The sequence below is a fragment of the Heteronotia binoei genome, chromosome 2 (genome assembly GCF_032191835.1).
Source record: "Heteronotia binoei isolate CCM8104 ecotype False Entrance Well chromosome 2, APGP_CSIRO_Hbin_v1, whole genome shotgun sequence".
Lineage (NCBI taxonomy): Eukaryota > Metazoa > Chordata > Lepidosauria > Squamata > Gekkonidae > Heteronotia > Heteronotia binoei.
Genome location: NC_083224.1, coordinates 83,199,582 through 83,217,958, shown reverse-complemented (window position 1 = coordinate 83,217,958; position 18,377 = coordinate 83,199,582). Strand labels below are relative to the sequence as shown.

General features: G+C 44.7%; 1 protein-coding gene across 2 annotated transcripts in view; it reads right to left on the bottom strand.

The window, feature by feature from the left end:
• TCP11 (t-complex 11) overlaps positions 1-18,377 on the bottom strand; it is a 154,361-nt gene that overhangs the window by 85,703 nt on the left and 50,281 nt on the right. For both annotated transcript variants that reach the window (XM_060231473.1, XM_060231474.1), the window contains exon 4: positions 6,256-6,376. In XM_060231473.1, coding sequence (XP_060087456.1) covers positions 6,256-6,376 — 121 coding nt within the window. The remainder of the gene's footprint in view (positions 1-6,255; positions 6,377-18,377) is intronic.

Here is an 18,377-nt window from a genome sequence, read left to right as displayed (position 1 = left end):
GAAATATTGTGGGAATACGCGGCAAAGTATGCTAAATAATTGTTGATTTTGGCATTTGCCGTAGAAATTGAATACATTTTCCTTCCTAGGGTGTCTAATTTCCTGCCTTCCTTCTCAGGAGGTACAGGGTGGCGGGTTTGCTTAGATTTAGAGGAAGAATGAACTATCAGAGAGTTCGGGGCCGGATGGCTGAATAAAAATTTCGACTCCGTTGCTTGGATCCTGTAAAGGGATTCAATTCGTTTTGAAGTTGGGGGAATAGATGCTGGGTTGTCCCAAGCTTCTTTGATGGCTTCTAAGTGTACCGGTAACATCGGCAGAAAGGAACCAGCAGGTAAATCAGAGTGCACCAAGTCGTGTACCACGTCTGTTACCTTGGGTGCATCTGAGGTAAGGGTAACGTTAAGCGCAGAGGCCATGTTGGCAATCAAGTCCAGGTATGTCTTGGCCCCTTCGGAAGGTGACAAATCCGCGGGTTTGGCAATATCCGAGGCAGGGGATCCAGGAGGAGACATCGAGTGTATCGACTCCGAGGATTCTGCTTCGGTTTCAGCGTCTGAGTTGTCCGGTGCGGGTAGCTCCGGGTCAGGTCTGATTGGGCTTTGTTGCTTCGGATCCGGCTTCGGCCCCGGCTTGGAAGTCGAAGCGGAGGGAGTCGGAGACGTTGGATCCGATGAGTGTTTAACCCGTTGAACAGGGGTTGTCTCCTTCGATCGGCCGCTATGGTGTTCTGAACGGTACCGAGAGTGATGGTATCCGCAACATTGGTGGTAGTCCATAGATGGAGATCTCGAACGATAGTAACGTCGTCTGGGGGACATAGATGGAGACCGAGATCTAGGGTCGTAACGGTAGCGATCCCTCCCCCTGCTTGGAGATCTCTCTGGAACTCCGGTACGATGGTATCGGCTGCTGATACTAGGAGACCTGTGTTGAAACCGACGAGGTTCGGAGTAACGGCGGTGCTGTAGATACTGCTGAGTCGGATTCGACATATCAGAAAAGACTCTGGGGTCGAGATGTTTTCGGGTCCACTGCATCGGGTCCCTGACTTCTTCAGTCAGTGGCTCTTGGTTGGAATCGTGGAGAGAAGGAGATCTGGAAGGGATCGGTATAACTTCTTCCTGCTGCCGAGGTGGTGTCGGGTTCAGAGGCACCAGAACGGATTCATGGGCAATGGATCCATGCGCCATTGGATCACATTGCTTGCCGTCGGGCTGATGGACCTTCGCGTGTTGATCCGTAGGGTTGGTCGAGTCGGAAGTCTTCTTCGACTCCTTCGGATTCTTCGGGTCGGGGTGCTTTGTCGAGTCGGTAGTTTTCCTCGAGTCCTTCGGATCCTTCGAATCGGAATGCTTATGCTTAGGGTCATGGGACTTCTTAGTATGCTTCCCGCTCTTCATTTTAGTAGGAGCGGCTGTTGATTCTGACGATTTCATGCCGTCGCCTGTCTTAGCGGCGTCGCCGGACTTATGCTTGCTAGGGACAACGGCCATTGAAGCTGCCGACGTTGCGCCGTCCCCTTGAGGAGACAGAAGGGGAGGCGACTTACTTGTAGAAGATGATTGCGACATCTCAGGGCGAAGCGCAGACGCAATGAGGTGGCTTTGTAGTCTAGCGGCCCTATTTTTCCGCGCCTGTTTGCCGAATTGAAGGCAATGCGCACAAGTGTCCACTTTGTGAGTATCTCCCAGGCAAAACAAACAAAGCGAGTGCCCGTCTGAAGTAGGAAATTTCGCTCTGCAGCGCGAACACCTTTTAAAGGTTATTTTACTGCTCCTTCCTTCCATACGCCCGGGGGAGGGGGGGGGAAGGAGAAAGGAGGTCTGAGGTAAAAAGAAGGGTAGAACTTTTTTTTTTTTTTTAAGGAAAAATATAGTAAGAAGAAGAATTTGAGACGGAATAGCGATATGAAAAGAGAAAAAACCGAAGGCTAGATGTCTGAGGTAAACGAGGAGCGCAGCGAGGTAAGACTATCCCGGGCGGCGGTTGGAAAGAAACTGAGTGGGTGGGGCGCCTCCCTCTCGCTCCAGGCATGCGCAGTGGATGCCTGCTCCCCAGAGCGAAAGGGAGTGCGCGCCAAAAATAACGCCTAGGCTAGCTTTTAAAATCTCCGAGGTAGGGTTCGTCCTGACGGGAAAACCCATGTGTGGGACTGCACAGAGACCACGAAGAAGATCCTAACATTTTGCCAGCAACTGTGACTGGCATCCTTGTTGGAAATCAGTCCTAAAATGGCTGACTGACTCCATCTTAGTAATAGTAATGTTGTTTCTGCAAATGTCATGCTGAGTCATGCTGCATCATGGCCCAGCTGTTTCTTGTTACTGAGGTAAGGTGGAATGACCTCACCTGTAATTAGGCTTTGTGCTGACTCACAGAGCTGATGCAACCTCTGGTGAGCTTGCATGATTGATGTGTGTATTTAGGGAAGCTCAGTGAGCTTGCTCTTCCTGCCTGTAAGGATTGTGGGTACTGTGTAACTTACCGTCCGGGTGGCAGCAAACACTGCTTGTGTTGATCTTGTGCTACTGTGCTTGGATCGTTCTGTGTATACTTACTGTTATCTACTGTTGTGTGAACTGAGTACTGTGTATGACTTTGGCCTGGCAACGACTCTGAATATTGGATACTGCCCTGGTAAATATATTCCATTGTTGAATACAGTTGTCTCTCTCATCTATTAATTCCTGTGTTTGCCTGTCCCTCTTCTTCAGTGTCTTCTGCTGCGTGCAAATTCTCTAACAATCCTCAGAGGTGTAACCCAGAAAACTGGAGTTCTCTCTGAGTCAAATTGAGAAGAAGTTGGTAAGCAGGTAATTTATATCTACTCAGGCAGGTGGAGTACGGCTGAGTCATTACCTTGTGGGAGCTTCCTGGGCTGTGATATGCTAATAGAGGAGCTTACTTGAGGGGGCTCTTTTGTATATGGATTGGCTATTGAAATTCTAATCTTATCTGTAGTGTTGCTGTAAACTGTAGAGCATTTTGTGTTTTTCAGGACTGGAAGCCATGCCCTATTCATTTTGAAACTTTCTTCCTTCCTGTTGAAATTGTGCTTATGTTTATGGATTTCAATGGCTTCTCTGTGTAATCTAACGTGGTAATTGGATGTGTTGTCCAGCATTACAGTATCCTGGAATAAGATACTGTGTCCTGTTTGAGTTAGGCTATATTCAGCCACTGCTGATTTTTCAGGTTGGCCAAGTCTGCGGTGTCTTTCATGTTCTTTTATTCTTGTCCACAAACATAAACACCATTTCAAAATGAAGGAAGAAAGTTTAAAAATGAATAGGGCATGGCTTCCAGACCTGAAAAACACAAAATGCTCTACAGTTTACAACAGCACTACAGATAAGATTAGAATTTCAATAGCCAATCCATATACAACAGAACCCCCTCAGGTAAGCTCCTCCATTAGCATGTCACAGCCCAGGGAGCTCCCACAAAGTAATGACTCAGCCATATCCCACTTGCCTGAGTAGATATAAATTACCTGCCTACCAACTTCTTCTCAATATGACTCAGAGAGAACTCCAGTTTTCTGGGTTATACCTCTGAGGATGCTAGTCACAGTTGCTGGCAAAATGTCAGGTCTTACAATGCCAAGACCACAGCCACACAGCCTGGAAAATCTACAACAACCAATGGACTCCGGGCATGAAAGCCTTTGACAACATATACTAAATAAATAAAATAGTCATTTAATTTCTAAATTATTCTCCAGATAACTTGATTTAACACAAAACTGGCCACAGAAAGCAACGTTCTATAGTCGACTATATCCTCACTATCGGCAGAGATTTTAATAAACTGGCCAACTGGATGGGAGTGTTTCTGAACAGACAGACAGAATGATCTTTGTTTAAATATCTCCTCCTCAAGCTACATTAAATAGTTACCAGTATGTCCTTGTCAGTGTTGATGGCGAAGTTCCAGAATTCCCTCCTTCCAGAATTCCTACAGAAGACATTATCGCTAACATTGAAGCCAGTATTCGCAACCTCCCACGACACATTACAGAAGAAATAAGAAGAGAATAATCAAGAATCTTACAACACGCTAAACCTTCAAAAAGCAACCTCACCCATGCAGAAAGATCAGCTCTAAAAACCCTCAACACTGACAAGGACATACTGGTTCTTGCAGCGGATAAGGGAAACGCCACAGTTATTCTCAATACAGAAGACTACCATAATAAAATTCAGGACCTTCTCAAGCCAGATACATACAGGAAACTTCACTGCGATCCCACCACAAGAATACTTCGGAAAACAAATCTGTTCATCAAAGGCTTTTCAATACCGATTGAGGATCAACGCCTGCTCAGAAAGTCTGAAGCTCTGCCCCCCAGACTGTATGGCCTACCTAAGATCCACAAACCCAATGTTCCTCTTCGACCGATAGTCAACGCCATCGGCTCACCTACCTACGCCATAGCCAAACACTTGACTGGCCTTCTTCAACCCCCTGTGGGCAACACCACCTCTTACATTAGGGACTCATCACATTTTTTGGAAAAAATCAAACCCTTAAAACTCCAACCAAGCCATCTTTTAGTAAGCTTCTATGTCGTCTCGTTGTTCACCATGGTTCCCGTCAAAGAAACCCTTGTTCAACTACAACACATCTTTCCTGATGACATCACTGCCCTATTCCACCATGTGCTCACCACTACCTACTTCCAATGGAACAATAACTTTTATGAACAGATCGATGGAGTTGCCATGGGAAGCCCCCTTAGCCCTGTCATCGCTAACTTTTACATGGAAACCTTCGAAGATACAGCACTAAGATCTGCCCTCCTAAAACCACGTTGCTGGCTCCGATATGTGGATGATGTTTTTGCCATCTGGAGTCATGGAGAGGCTGCTTTGAATAACTTTTTCCTTCATCTGAATTCAGTCCATCCTCGTATCCAGTTCACCGTGGAGAAAGAAAACAATGGTCAACTTGCCTTTCTTGACGTTCTCATTACCAGGAAAGATGACGGAAAACTTGGCCACACTGTATTCAGGAAACCCACACACACCGATCGCTATCTAAATAAGAATTCCAATCATCATCCTCGCCAAAAACATACTGTTGTAAAAACCCTCATTCACCGTGCATCACGCATCTGTGAACCAAGCCAACTCCAACAGGAACTACACCGCCTCAAACAGTCACTGCAGGCCAATGGATACTCCCAACAAGAAATTAGTAGAGCCCTCCATCCCAGAAGACCATCCACACCAAATCCCGAGCCACACACAAATGTGGGTACAGCCTTCCTGCCCTACATAAAATCTGTCACCGACCGCATTGGCAAAATTCTCAAACGCCATAATGTTGACACAGTCTTCAAGCCCACACAACAGATCCGCCACATGCTGCGCTCGGCCAAAGATATGAGAGATACACTTTCAACCCCTGGAGTCTACAAAATACCCTGCTCCTGTGGTGCAGTCTACATTGGCACTACCCAACGTAGTATCAACACCCGTCTCACCGAACACAAGAGACACTGTCGCTTGTTTCAGCCAGAAAAATCAGCTGTAGCTGAACATGCACTTCACGAAGGAGACCACGTCATCCACTTTGAAAGAACTAAAGTCCTTTCTACGGTCTCACATTATCATACTCGCCTGAACAGAGAAGCTATTGAGATTTACAAACACCAGCACAATTTTAACAGAAAGGAAGAAGGCATTTTCATCCACCAATCTTGGTACCCAGCTCTGCAAAACACCCTACAGACTATAAATTGCAGAAAGTCTCAGAACAACCAGCAAATTCCACAGAACAATCAGCACAGTCAACAACCATCTTCCTTATCTTCAAACCCCTTCCAACCTTCCCAGCAATTAACACAGAACAATGGTCACATTCAACAGCCAGTTTCCTTATCACTACCCTTCCAGGAAGCCCCACCAAACAATGGGCACATCCACAAACCAATTGCCCTTTCATCACACCCCCTCCAGCCTACAAATAGCAGCTCTCCAGCAGCCCTGGCCCCACTCAATGCACAGCAGCCAAGAAGGTCTGAGCGCCTGCTCCGGCTGCAACGCCACTGAGGATGTTCTCCGCAGCTGAGAACGAAACGTCTGGAAGGAAAACTTTCTCCAGTAGAACACGGCACTTGATCCCGAAAGATTCTACAAACCCTAATGTTACCAGCCGTGAAAACCTGAATTCTTTGAGAATGACATACTTTTCACACACTCAAGGGATAAAGAACAAATCATTACATTTTACGCCGTTATAATTTACCTCTTTGATTTCTTGGATTAGTCTGATAGCATGGGAATAGTCTGGGGGTATTTTGGAGAGCTCTTCTTTCAGACTGTCCCAAAAAGTTTTGTGCAGTGCCTCTTTAACTCTGCTTTCCAAACTGTAGTGGATCAAAAGCAGTTGCTATTAATATTTTTTTACCTAGTTCGTAACAAAAAAGTCATACAGCATAAGTATTTATGTTTAAAACCTATTAAAACCTTTACTAATCATGAAAGCAATATGCTCTGACTACTAACTTTCTGAGACTTTCCAGATAAGACTGTGAAAAAGCACTGCTATTGCAGCAGCAGCAGCAACTTGTATGGGAATAAGCAGAAATAGCACTCACTTCCCCCTCTCTTCCTTATCTTTCCCCTTTTGTACATGTGCAAAAGTGTAGATATGGCTAAGTAGTCCCCCTCTCCATGGCTAGGGCTCTCCCTTCCCTCACTTTTCCCTTTCTCTACTTAGCCAGCTGGTGGCTTGGTGGGAAAAATGGGGGGGCAGCATTAAAGGATTAGGCAGAAGGAATAGCAGGTATTTTGAAAATGAAGCCTAGGGCCTAGGCCAAAGCTCGATGTGATGGTATCTTCATATCTGCCATGGGGCCACTGCTGCCATTTGAAAGCCTAAAATGGAATGCTGCATCTAGTTTGGCCCTTGCAGCTAGTCTGCACCCCTTTCCCATGGTGGTTATGGGTGGAGTTTCAACTCAAACACTCCAGCTGAAGACACCCTGCAGTTTTCAATTTAAATAAGAGTAAAAGGCTCCTTCTAAGGAGCCCCATGGTGCAGAGTGGTTAATGTACTGCAGTCGAAACTCTGCTCACAACCTGAGTTCGATCCCAGCGGAAGCTGGGTTCAGGTAGCCGGCTCAAGGTTGACTCAGCCTTCCATCCTTCTGAAGTCGGTAAAATGCGTTCTCAGCTTGCTGGGGGTGGGTGGGAATGGAGATGATTGGGGAAGGCAATGGCAAACCACCCCATAAAAAGTCTGCTGTGAAAATGTCGTGATGTGACGACACCCCAGAGTCAGAAACAACTGGTGCTTGCACAGGGGACTACCTTTACCTTTAAAGGGCTGTTTTCACACAGAATTTTTTTCCTCACATGAAAAGCAGGAAGCCCCCTGTTAAGAAACCAGTCTTAACAGTGTTTAAGTGTTTGCTTTTAAATCTCATACCTTTTTTTCTGTAAAAGTCAATACCCCATGCAATGTACCTTTAGGAAATTACTTAAAGTATCTGAGATAATTAGTTGTTAGCAGTTATAAGTGGGTTATTTGCACTGCAACAGATAGCAGCTGGAACTGTCATGTTAATTGTTTGACAGCTAGCCATCTAGACTCAATAACAATTCAAGAAGTTACAGGACAGCTAGTGATTTAAGGATCCATCCTAGATGTATTATTTGATTAGTCAAGCATAGTGATTGGTTAGCTAATCAGGAAGTTAACAGCTGGGCTGTTATGAAAGAAGCCCAGGTGAAAGGTTCAAGTACCCGCACACAGAAGGCTTGAGGTCTGAAGGTGCAGAGGGACACAGAAGATGGCTAGGTTTCCTGCTGCAGCCTTGGAGCTACAAGCTAGTTAACAGCAGCAGTAGTAGGTGTGCTTAGTCAGACAGGTTTGTTGTTTTATGTGTTCTTTGCTGTACTCTGCACTCCTTTCCTTTGCTAGTATGTTTTTATGTATGTTTCTCTTTTGTAAATAACTTTCTATTTGTTTTTTAATTGGAGTGAGTTACTGGTCCTGAACCAAGTCTTAGTAATTATTCCAGTTTCAAACTAATGCTGCTACAGAGGAAATTACCCTTGTTTTCTAATTGAGCATGGTCTGCTTTTATTCAACCTAATTTGAACCTCATTTTGAACTGGAAGATTTAAACTTTATCCTTGAGAACTTTCCCTGAAAACATAGGGTGGGATGAACTGGGAACTGATCCTCTCCCCCCCCCCTACACACACACACAAAGAGGCAGCTTCCATTGCCTCTGTGAGTACTTTAAACTGAAACTATATAATATAAATCTACTCACAAAGGGAACCTGATGTGTAATAACTGTGACTGGCTTCAGAAAATAAAACACATTCTTTTGCATTTATAATGGGACAATGAGATGGATTATGGATCTATATTATCTTGTTGAGACTACTTACATGAAGTGTTAAACAGAAGTATTTTGATCTGGTTGGATTACAAATAAATCTCTATACCTGATGAACTCACTAGTGGACTACAATACTTTTTCCCCCCACGTTTTTCCTGCTTTTTTTCTGGAATTTATGCTTACTGATTAAATGCATCATTGAGAACTTTACTACTACTGGTTTTGTGAAGACTGCCCTAAAATTGGATTTACAGTGAACTTGGTCTTGGCTTTTTGTTTTACCCTTTTTCTTTGGTGGATTATATTTCTGGCTTTCCTCTTTTTTTGTGTGTGTGTGGAACCTTTTTTGCTGTTAATTATGTGGATTATGGATATTTTGGGACTGACCTGATTCTCTTGCTGGAAGCTGGAAATGAACTGTTGAAAAGAACTGGGCTTGTTTACATTCTTGGAAGCACACAGACATTACAGACACACAGACGTGCAAGCTTGAAGCTGTACTAGTAAAATAAAATATAAGGACCTGTAAATAACTGGTGTTGGGAGAGAGAGAGTGGTTTGTGGGGTCTAATATTGCTGGTTATGTTGACTTTGTGACATATTTTGTTTGTTAAGCTAATAACCCTGATTGATTTTTTTGGGGGGGGGGGAAGAATCATATTTTGTACATAATTGACAAATTGATTACTGTATGTAAAGTTTCAGGTGTGAGTTTGTGTGTATTTAGATTTAAAGAATTTCTTCTCCATTAATAGGGAAAAAGGAAAAAGAATAGAATAGTAACTGACAAAAACTTAAAAATGAGTAAATCCAGCAAAATAGAGAAGAAAGTTACTCTCACTTTTTCCTCAAACCCTTCACTTACCCTATTTATTTATTTATTTATTTTTCATATTTATATCCCACCCTCCCCACCAGAGCAGGCTCAGGGTGGCTAACAACATTGAATATCAACAATGAAACAATAAACAATAAAAACAATTACAATAATATCAGTTAAAATTAAACAATTTACAAGTTAAAATTATTAATGCAATTTTAAAACAACAGTTTTGGTGCTAAATTCCATGCCATGATGCTGGGCATCTATGTACTTTGGTTGAAGGCCATTTGAAATAATATTATTTTGCAGGCCTTGCGGAATTGGGCAAGATCCCGCAAGGTTCTAACATCGTCTGAGAGTTGGTTCCACCAGTGGGGGGCAGCAATAGAGAAGGCTCTTTCTCTGGTAGCCTTCAATCTCGCCTCCCTCAGCCTGGGGATTTCTAATAGATTTTGTGATCCAGATCTGAGTACCCTCTGGGGAATATATGGGGAGAGATGGTCCCTATGGTAGACAGGTCCTCAGCCATATAGGGCTTCAAAGGTAATAACCAGCTAAACCTCTTGGTGCAATTCTATCTCAAGAAACTTTAAAAGACTTAAAAATAGCTCTTACTTCAGGCCTAGACCAAGTAAACATAAGAATGTAAGAGAAGCCATGGTGGAGCAGGCCAATAGCCATCCAGTCCAATACTTTGTGTCACACAGTGGCCAAAAAACCCAGGTGCATCAGGAGGTCCATCAGTGGGGCCAGGACACTAGAAATCCTCACACTGTTGCCCCTCCCAAGCACCAAGAATACCAAGCATCACTTACCCCAGACAGAAAGTTCCAACAATATGTTGTGGCTAATAGCCACTGATGGACCTCTGCTAGTCTATTCCTCTTTCCCCCTCCCCTCCTGTCTAGAAGCAGCAATTCTGAGGTGGCCTCCTGGAGAGGCAGGTCTCCCAGAAGGCTGCAGGAGGAAAACCAGTTCCTGAGCAGGAACTGGGTTTTATATTAGAGGTTTTTGGAGGGAAACGGGCAGTTAAAAGTTGTCAGGGGAAGCTGACAGTCAGTTTGAGTTTGATTTGAGTCTTGGTGACTGGTGAGTCGGTTCTGGATGGTATGGTCAGGACCAGTTATATATCAGGGAAAGAAGGAGCGTTTATCCCTACTTTCATTTATTACTTCTGTTCACCCTGTATTTAAAAATGCCTGTATAGTTATACATTTTAAATATTTTGTCTGTTTAAAAAGGTAGTCCCTCTGTAACCACATAGGTTCCCCAACCGCCTTAGACCACACTACTGCAAGAGGGGAGTCCAGGAAAGGGGGAAGGCATACAGTTGGCAAGGGTGCCAATCCTCCAGGGGTCTCCCAAAGAAGGACTTTTGTCTCTGTCATAACCAGGTGCTGAGTTGGCAGAGGACCTTGAGGCCAGACCTCAGAACTGGCAAGGGGGATTGGAAGTCCTGTTCCTCTCGGTCAGGAACTCCTAAATTGAACAGGTGCTGGCAGCGTGCCCTAGTGGTGGGAAGAGGATAAGCTCCCTCCAGGAGTTGGCAACTCAAAAGGGAGTTGACGGGACCGGGTCTGAAGGCAGAATCGGGCTGGTTCCGTCACAACAGTTCAAGAGGATCAGAAACTGAATCAGAAGAAGGTGCAAAAGCACCACCTCGCACGGAGACAAGAATACAAAAAAAGAAGAAAAACAGTAATAAGTAAGCTCCCGCAATGGATAGAAGCCAAACCAAGATTATTTCTATTAATGTAAATGGTTTAATTTTACCACAAAATAGAGGACATTTCTACATCTTAAAAAATTGAACTTAGATATAATTTGCTTCCGGGAAACCCGTATTAAAGAGGGAGACCAACGTTTATTGGAATGTAAAAAATTGGGGAAACTTTTTACAGCTTTAGATGTAAAGAAGAAAAATAGAGGGCTTGCCACATATGCAAAAGAAAAATATAATCCAAGATTAATCCATAAAATGGAAGATGGCAGACTTTTATCAATAGAATTTCAGAAAGGAGAAGATATAATGATTAACTTATATGCACCAAATGATGGCCAAGAAGAGTTCTTCAGGACTTCACAACAGATATTACTGAAATATGACTATTCAAAATATTCTGATTAGAGACTATAACGCAGTTTTTGACAGAGAACAAGATAAAAAGACTGAAAAGCATTTGAAAAAGTCTGGTACTTTGCTCCCAAAATCCATTTTTACAATTCGCAGAGGAATACAATTTGGTGGATGCTTGGAGAATAAGAAACTCTACAAGCAAAGACTATAATTTTAATTCACATAGACATGAATTCTGGTCCAGAATTGTTATTTGCTGGATCTCAGCTCAACTGTTGAAGGATTTAGGAGAAGCAGAAACATTGCCTAGAATGTTTGCAGACCATAATCCATTGTTATTGAAGATACAACATTCTCCAAAGAGATTTCACTGGACATTTAACACTTTGCATCTAAAGAATAAGGACTTCAGAGAAGAATAAAAAAAAGAATTGGAAATTTTTTCCAACAGAATATTCAACCAGACACCTCTATAAGAACGGTATAGGATGCAAATAATGCTTTCTTTAGAGGTCTAGTGATTAGATTTGCTGCAAAACAGAGAAAAGAAAAAGCACAGAAAATTTCAGAGCTGACAAATCTCTTGAAGAAAAAAGAGGAAAATTGGAAAAGAAATCTCCTGACCATAGAGTTGAAAACAAAAATAAAACTCTTACAACATCAAATTAATAGTTTGTTGATGGAAGAAATGGCTAAGAAAATTAAGTTTGCCAGACAGACTATTTTTGAAAATGCAAATAAACCAGGAAGATGGCTGGCATATAGACTTAGAAAAGAAAAAAGAACAAAGAACAATCTATTCATTAAGGGATGAAGAAGCAACTGAAAAATATATTCGTAAAGATCTGAAAATAATTCTGGAAATTTTTTTTAAACTATACAAAAACATAGATATTTCTCTGGAGGAACAGCAACATTACTTGAAAAAGCAAACCTGGACTACTTTAAATGATGATCAGAGAAGAGTTTTAAATGAAATGCTAAGAATCAGAGAAATTGCTGATGCAATTAAGAACCAGAATAAAGGAAAATCACCCAAAAGAGGCAAGAAATTATAGACCTATTTCACTACTGAATGTAGACTACAAAATCTTTGCATCTATTCTTGCCTCCAGGCTGAAGAAGATACTCACCCAAATAATACATTAAGACCAGGCGGGTTTCTTACCCAAAAGACAAATGAGGAATAATTTAAGAACAATACTAAACATCCTGGAATACTATGAAACACATCCAGAAAACTAAATGGCGATTATTTTTAGATGCAGAGAAAGCCTTTGATAATGTGAGCTGTCAATTATTTATTTATTTATTACTTTCTTTATCCTGCCCTCTCAAGCAGACTCAGGGCAGCTAACGATCAGTTTAAACATTACAATTATAGGTTTTAAAACAATAAAATACAATTTAAAACATTTTATGTTACTTCAATGTAGGCGGGATCTTACTCTCCTCTGACAGTGATTCTATAGTGATCGTAAATTCCCAGCAGTGTAGGAAGCCAGTCCATCCCGGTTACATATTGAAGGCCTTTCAAAATAATTGTTTCACAGGCCCTGTGGAATTGAGAAAGATCCCGCAGGACACTTATGGCCTCTGGGAGGGCATTAAACATTTCAGGTGCTGCCACTGAGAAGGCCCTAGCCCATGTAGAACACAGGCTGGCCTCCCTTGGTCCGGGGATGGACAGTAGGTTTTGTGTCCTTGAGTGCTCACTGGGGGACATATGGAGAAAGGTGTACCTGTAGATAGGCCCCCCTGGCCATATAGGGTTTTAAAGGTCAATATCAACACCTTGAAACGGACTCAGAACACAATAGGTAGCCAGTGCAGCTCTTTCAGAACCGGTTGAATATGTTCCCATCGAGGAAGCTCCATTAACACCCATGCCGCAGTGTGCTGCAATAGCTGTAGTTTCAGGATCAGGGGTCGCCCCATGTAGAGAGCATTAATGTGATCTATTCTCAAGGTGACTGTAGCATGGATCACCATTGCTAAGTCGTCATGCTCCAGAAAAGGGCCAGCTGCCGCACCCGACAAAGATGAAAAAATGCAGATTTGGTAGTGGCTGCTACTTGGGCCTCCATTGTCAGGGAGGACTCCAGGAGCACTCCCAAGCTCTTGACCTTAGGGGTCAATAACAGTGGCACCCCATCAAGAGCCAGTAAAGGGATCTCCCCCTCCGGGCCACCCCAATTCAGGAAGAGAACCTCCATCTTCGTCGGATTCAGCTTCAGCCGACTCAGCCTGAGCCAAGATGCTATAGCTTGAAGAGCCAGCTCTAGGTTTCCCAGGGTACAGTCGGACTGGCCACCCATCAATAGATAAAGCTGGTGTCATCTGTATATTGGTGACGTCCCAGCCCATACCTCCTGACAATCTGGGCAAGGGGGTGCATATAGATGTTAAATAACATCGGGGACAGAACCGCATCCTGTGGCACACCACATATAAGTACGTGCCTTCAGGAAGATTCCTCCCCTATCACCATCCTTTGTCCCTGACCTTGGAGAAACGAGGCCATCCATTGCAAGACAGACCCCTGAATCCCCACATCAGTGAGGTGGCTAGACAGTAACTGATGGTCAACTGTATCAAATGCAGCTGACAGATCTAATAATAACAGTACCGCCGAGCCACCCCGATCCAGATGTCGCATGAGGTCATCTATGAGGGCGACCAGAACTGTCTCCATCCCGTGAGCTCGTCGAAAGTCGGACTGGATTGGATCCAGTGCAGAAGTGTCATCCAGAAATCTCTGTAGCTGAGTCGCCACTGTCCACTCTATAACCTTAGGGAAGTTTCGACACCAGCCGATAATTTGCCAATACGGCCAGGTCTGCAGATGGTTTTTTCAAGAGGGGATGGACCACAGCCTCTTTAAGAGGTGTGGGAAAGATCCCTTCTAAGAGGGATCTGTTGATGATAATCTGCAGTGGTTCACGCAGTGTCGCCTGGCTAGTTTTTATAAGCCAGGACGGGCATGGGTCCAACCCACAGGTAATAGGGTGTACAGCAGAAAGGATCCTGTTGACCTCTTCCAGGCTGAGTGGAGTGAAGAAATCCAGAAATGGACCAGAAGACATGCTCGGTGCCTCAAGTTCTTTCACTGTATCAATTGTGGCAGGAAGGCTGGGTCAGAGCGCCAAGACCTTATCTGCAAAAAAACTCACAAAGGCCTCTCAGCTGATTTCCAATTCTCTAACATTTGGTTTACCTTGCGATAAGGTTGTCAATGACCAAATTATACTAAATAATTGTGCTGGGCACAAGGCTGCAGACACAATCCAAGTTGCAAAGTAGTTCTTTGCGGCTCAGATTGCCATCTCATAGAGCCACATAAATGACCTATAAGACGTTCTCGTAGCTTCGTCGCAAGTACGTTGCCACTGCCTGTCTAGCAATCTTAATCGCCATTTCCTCCATCGTAGAACACATCGCGAATGGAAGATTCTGTTCACTTACCGTGAAGTCTTCCTTCTCTATGGTCCCGGACTGGTTCAGTCCTCACTCTTGGGATCACAGCTCCTCCTCTTCGATTGCAGGGCTTAACAAAACTTGAACCGAAGGGGAGGTGCTTGATCCTCAGAAGTCAGTTCTTCTGCCATCTATCCAACCTCCCTAAGAATAACTCCAACAACAACTGGAGAAAAAAACCCCTAGGGCAATAATAAACAGTAACCTCCCTCCAGAGCTTATCCTGAACCCTTTCCTAAGGGGCTCTACCAAGGGACCCATTAACCACAAATGATAAAATACCCAACACAGTGACAGTCTCCAACTCCGAAGTCCCTGGCCAAAGCTGATACCCCCCCTACACAACTGGGTGGGTAGGACTGGACCACTCCGGGACCACAGAGAAGGAAGACTTCACGGTAAGTGAACAGAATCTTCCGTTCTCCAGTGGTCCTAGGAGTAGGCCAATCCTCACTCTTGGGACATAAAAAAGCCAAGTCCCAGGGTGGGCCCTTCAGCTTTGTCCAGAGACCACGTGTTGGAGTACCTTTCTGCCAAACACGGCCTCAGCCAAAGCTGCCTTATCAATCCTGTAGGGTTTAGTGAAGGAGCGAACCGACTTCCATGTCGCCGCTTTACACACTACCTCCAAAGAAGGAAAAGTCCTATAGGCCACTGAAGTGGCTGTCCCCCTGAGGGAATGGGCTGTCATGACTACCGGGGGCTCCAAACCTTTTGCCTTGTACGCTTCCCAGATACACTCCCTAATCCACCTGCTAATGGTGGAGGCTGACACCTTGCGTCCATTGTTTGAAACCCTAAAGGAAACAAACAAGGAATCAGACTGGTGAAACCCCTTGGTCCTATCCAAATAGAAACTGAGGGCTCTACGGACATCCAAACAGTGCCACACCTTCTCCTTCTCATGAACTGGATTAGGACAGAAAGAAGGAAGCACAATGTCCTCCGCTCTATGAAAGCGCGAATTCACCTTTGGAATGAACGCTGGATCAGTGCGTAGCACTACTTTATCCTGATGAAAAACGCAAAGATCCTTATGTATAGACAGAGCCTGAAGCTCCAACACCCTGCGCGCCAAGGTGATGCCCACCAAGAATGCCACCTTGAAGGTCAGCAACTTAAGGCTACACGATGCCATAGGCTCAAAAGGCTTGCCGCAGAGCGCCTTCAGTACAGTGTTCAGATTCCAGGAAGGGAACCTATGCACCTGCTGTGGATTAACCAAAGCCACCCCCTTTAGGAACCTCCTGATATATGGGTGTGTGGAAATAGACTTTCCCTTTCTGGACCCTCTAACCGCTGCTATGGCTGCCACCTGCCTACGCAATGTACTGGTGCTAAGACCTTTTACTAGCCCCTCCTGCAAGAAGAATAGTATAAAGGAAACTGGGGCCTGTAAGGGGTCTTCCCCCCTACTTGCACACCAAGTATGAAAAACCTGCCAAATGACATTATAGCTTCTAGTAGTGGAGCACTTCCTAGAAGACAACATAGTGTCTATCACCGGAGTAAAATAGCCCAGACTAATCAACTGTCGCCGCTCAGTCTCCAAGCAGTGAGATGCAGCATTTCTAGTCGTGGATGATGCAGCTTGCCTTGAGACAGTAGATTCCATCTCGCAGGGATCCGCCACGGTTCCATTACTGACAGACTCTGAAGTTCCTGGAACCAAGCTCTCCTGGGACAAAAGGGGGCCACCACTATCACTTCCGCTTTTTGTTCCTGGAGCTTCTGCAGAAACCTCTGGATGATCTAGTGTATAATAGAGTCCTTGGCCAGTCTGAGTTCAGAGCGTCGATAGCCACCGCTCCTCTGCTTCTTGTCCTTGAGAAATACTGAGACACTTGGTGATCGTCGTCCAAGGCAAACAGGTCCACTCTTGGTGTCCCGAATCTTTGGCAAATCTCTCGAAACATCTCGTGATGAAGTGACCATTCCGACTTGTCCAGTGATTGTCGACTCAACCAGTCCGCTACTACATTGTCCTTCCCTGCCACGTGGGTGGCTCTGATAGATTGAAGATCGACTTCCGCCCATCTGAACAAGACCTGTGCTTCGTCCTGAAGCTTCCGGTACCTGGTGCCTCCTTGGCGATTCACATAGGCTTTTGCTGTCATATTGTCTGTTTGTATCAGTACATGAGTCCCAGCCACCCCTTTTTCCATTTGAAGCATGGCCAGTCGTATGGCTCTCAACTCCAGAAGATTTATACTTTCTTTGGCCTCTTGAACACTCCACTGACCCTGCGCTACAGCTCCTTCCATGTGAGCTCCCCAACCAAAAAGGCTGGCATCTGTGGTCAGTACCACTCTCTTGGGTTCCCATAGCATCTGCCCCAAGGAAAAACGATCGGGAGCCTGCCACCACTCGAGATCTTTCAGTAGACTGGCTGGCAGTGTCAGTGAGATCGGGCTTTTGGCGCTTATATGTTTCTGGAAGGGCAAAAGGAATTTCTGGAGAGGCCTTGTGTGAAACAGCGCCCACTGAACTATGTCCTGGCACGATACCATCATTCCCATCAACTTTGCCAGTAGCATCAGCTTGACTCGCTTCTGCTGCTTGACTTCCGAAATCAGCTATAAGATCTTTGATCGCCTGTCTGGGGTCAGAAAAACCCTGTCCATACTGGAGTCGATCTGGACCCCTAAGTGTGTTAGACACTGAACAGGTTGAAGCCAACTCTTCTGAACATTTATCACGAACCCGTGCGATCTAAGGGTTCTTATGGTCAGATCGAGATCTTTCTTCGTCTGTTCCACCAACGGGGCCTTGACTAGAATGTCATCCAGATACAGAAACAGGGACACCCCCTGTAACCTGAGGACCGCCACAAGGGGGACTAGGACTTTTGTAAACACTCTTGGAGAGGACTTTAGACCAAAAGGCAGAGCTTTGTATTGGTAATGACTCCCGTCGTAGGAGAAGCGAAGGAACCTGCAATGACCCTCGGTGATAGGGATATGAAGGTAGTCAGTCTCCATCCGAAACTTCTTTGTAATGACCGACTTGTTCACCCACTTCAGATCCAGTATTGCCCGAATGTCCCTGTTCTTTTTGGGAACCACAAAGAAGACTGAGTATGTGCCTTGAAATTTTTCCATCATAGGAACCAGTTCGATAGCACCTATCGCTACCAGATGGTCGATGGCCCGCAATAATGTTTGATGTTTCTCGGGAGATTGAGATCTCTGTACTTCTAAGAAACGGTGTCGTGGAGGCGAATAAAATTCCAGAGAGTAACCGTTGGTAACTGTGTCCAACACCCTGTTATCGTTTGGTGCCACACAGGAGAGAATCTCTGAAGCCGTCCTCCTATCCAACTTGGGTCCAGTAGACCTTCCCAGTCATGCTGATGTAGACTTCTTCTGTCCTTTAACTGGTTGACTTTGTTTCCCCCTGAAGGAAGTTCTACCATCTCTAGCCTTTGGTTGCCACTTTGTTCTGTATTGCTTGAAGGAGGTTTGTCTGGAGTCTCTCCCAATTTCCTCGAAAGGACTGAAACCTTTGTCCTGTTATCCCGTCCCTTGGAAGGCAGGACTTTTTTCTTATTCCTGTCCTCTATAAGGTATCTATCTAGGCTTTCTCCAAAAAGTGAGGCCCTTTAAACGGTACTGCAGCCACTTTCGCTCTAGCTG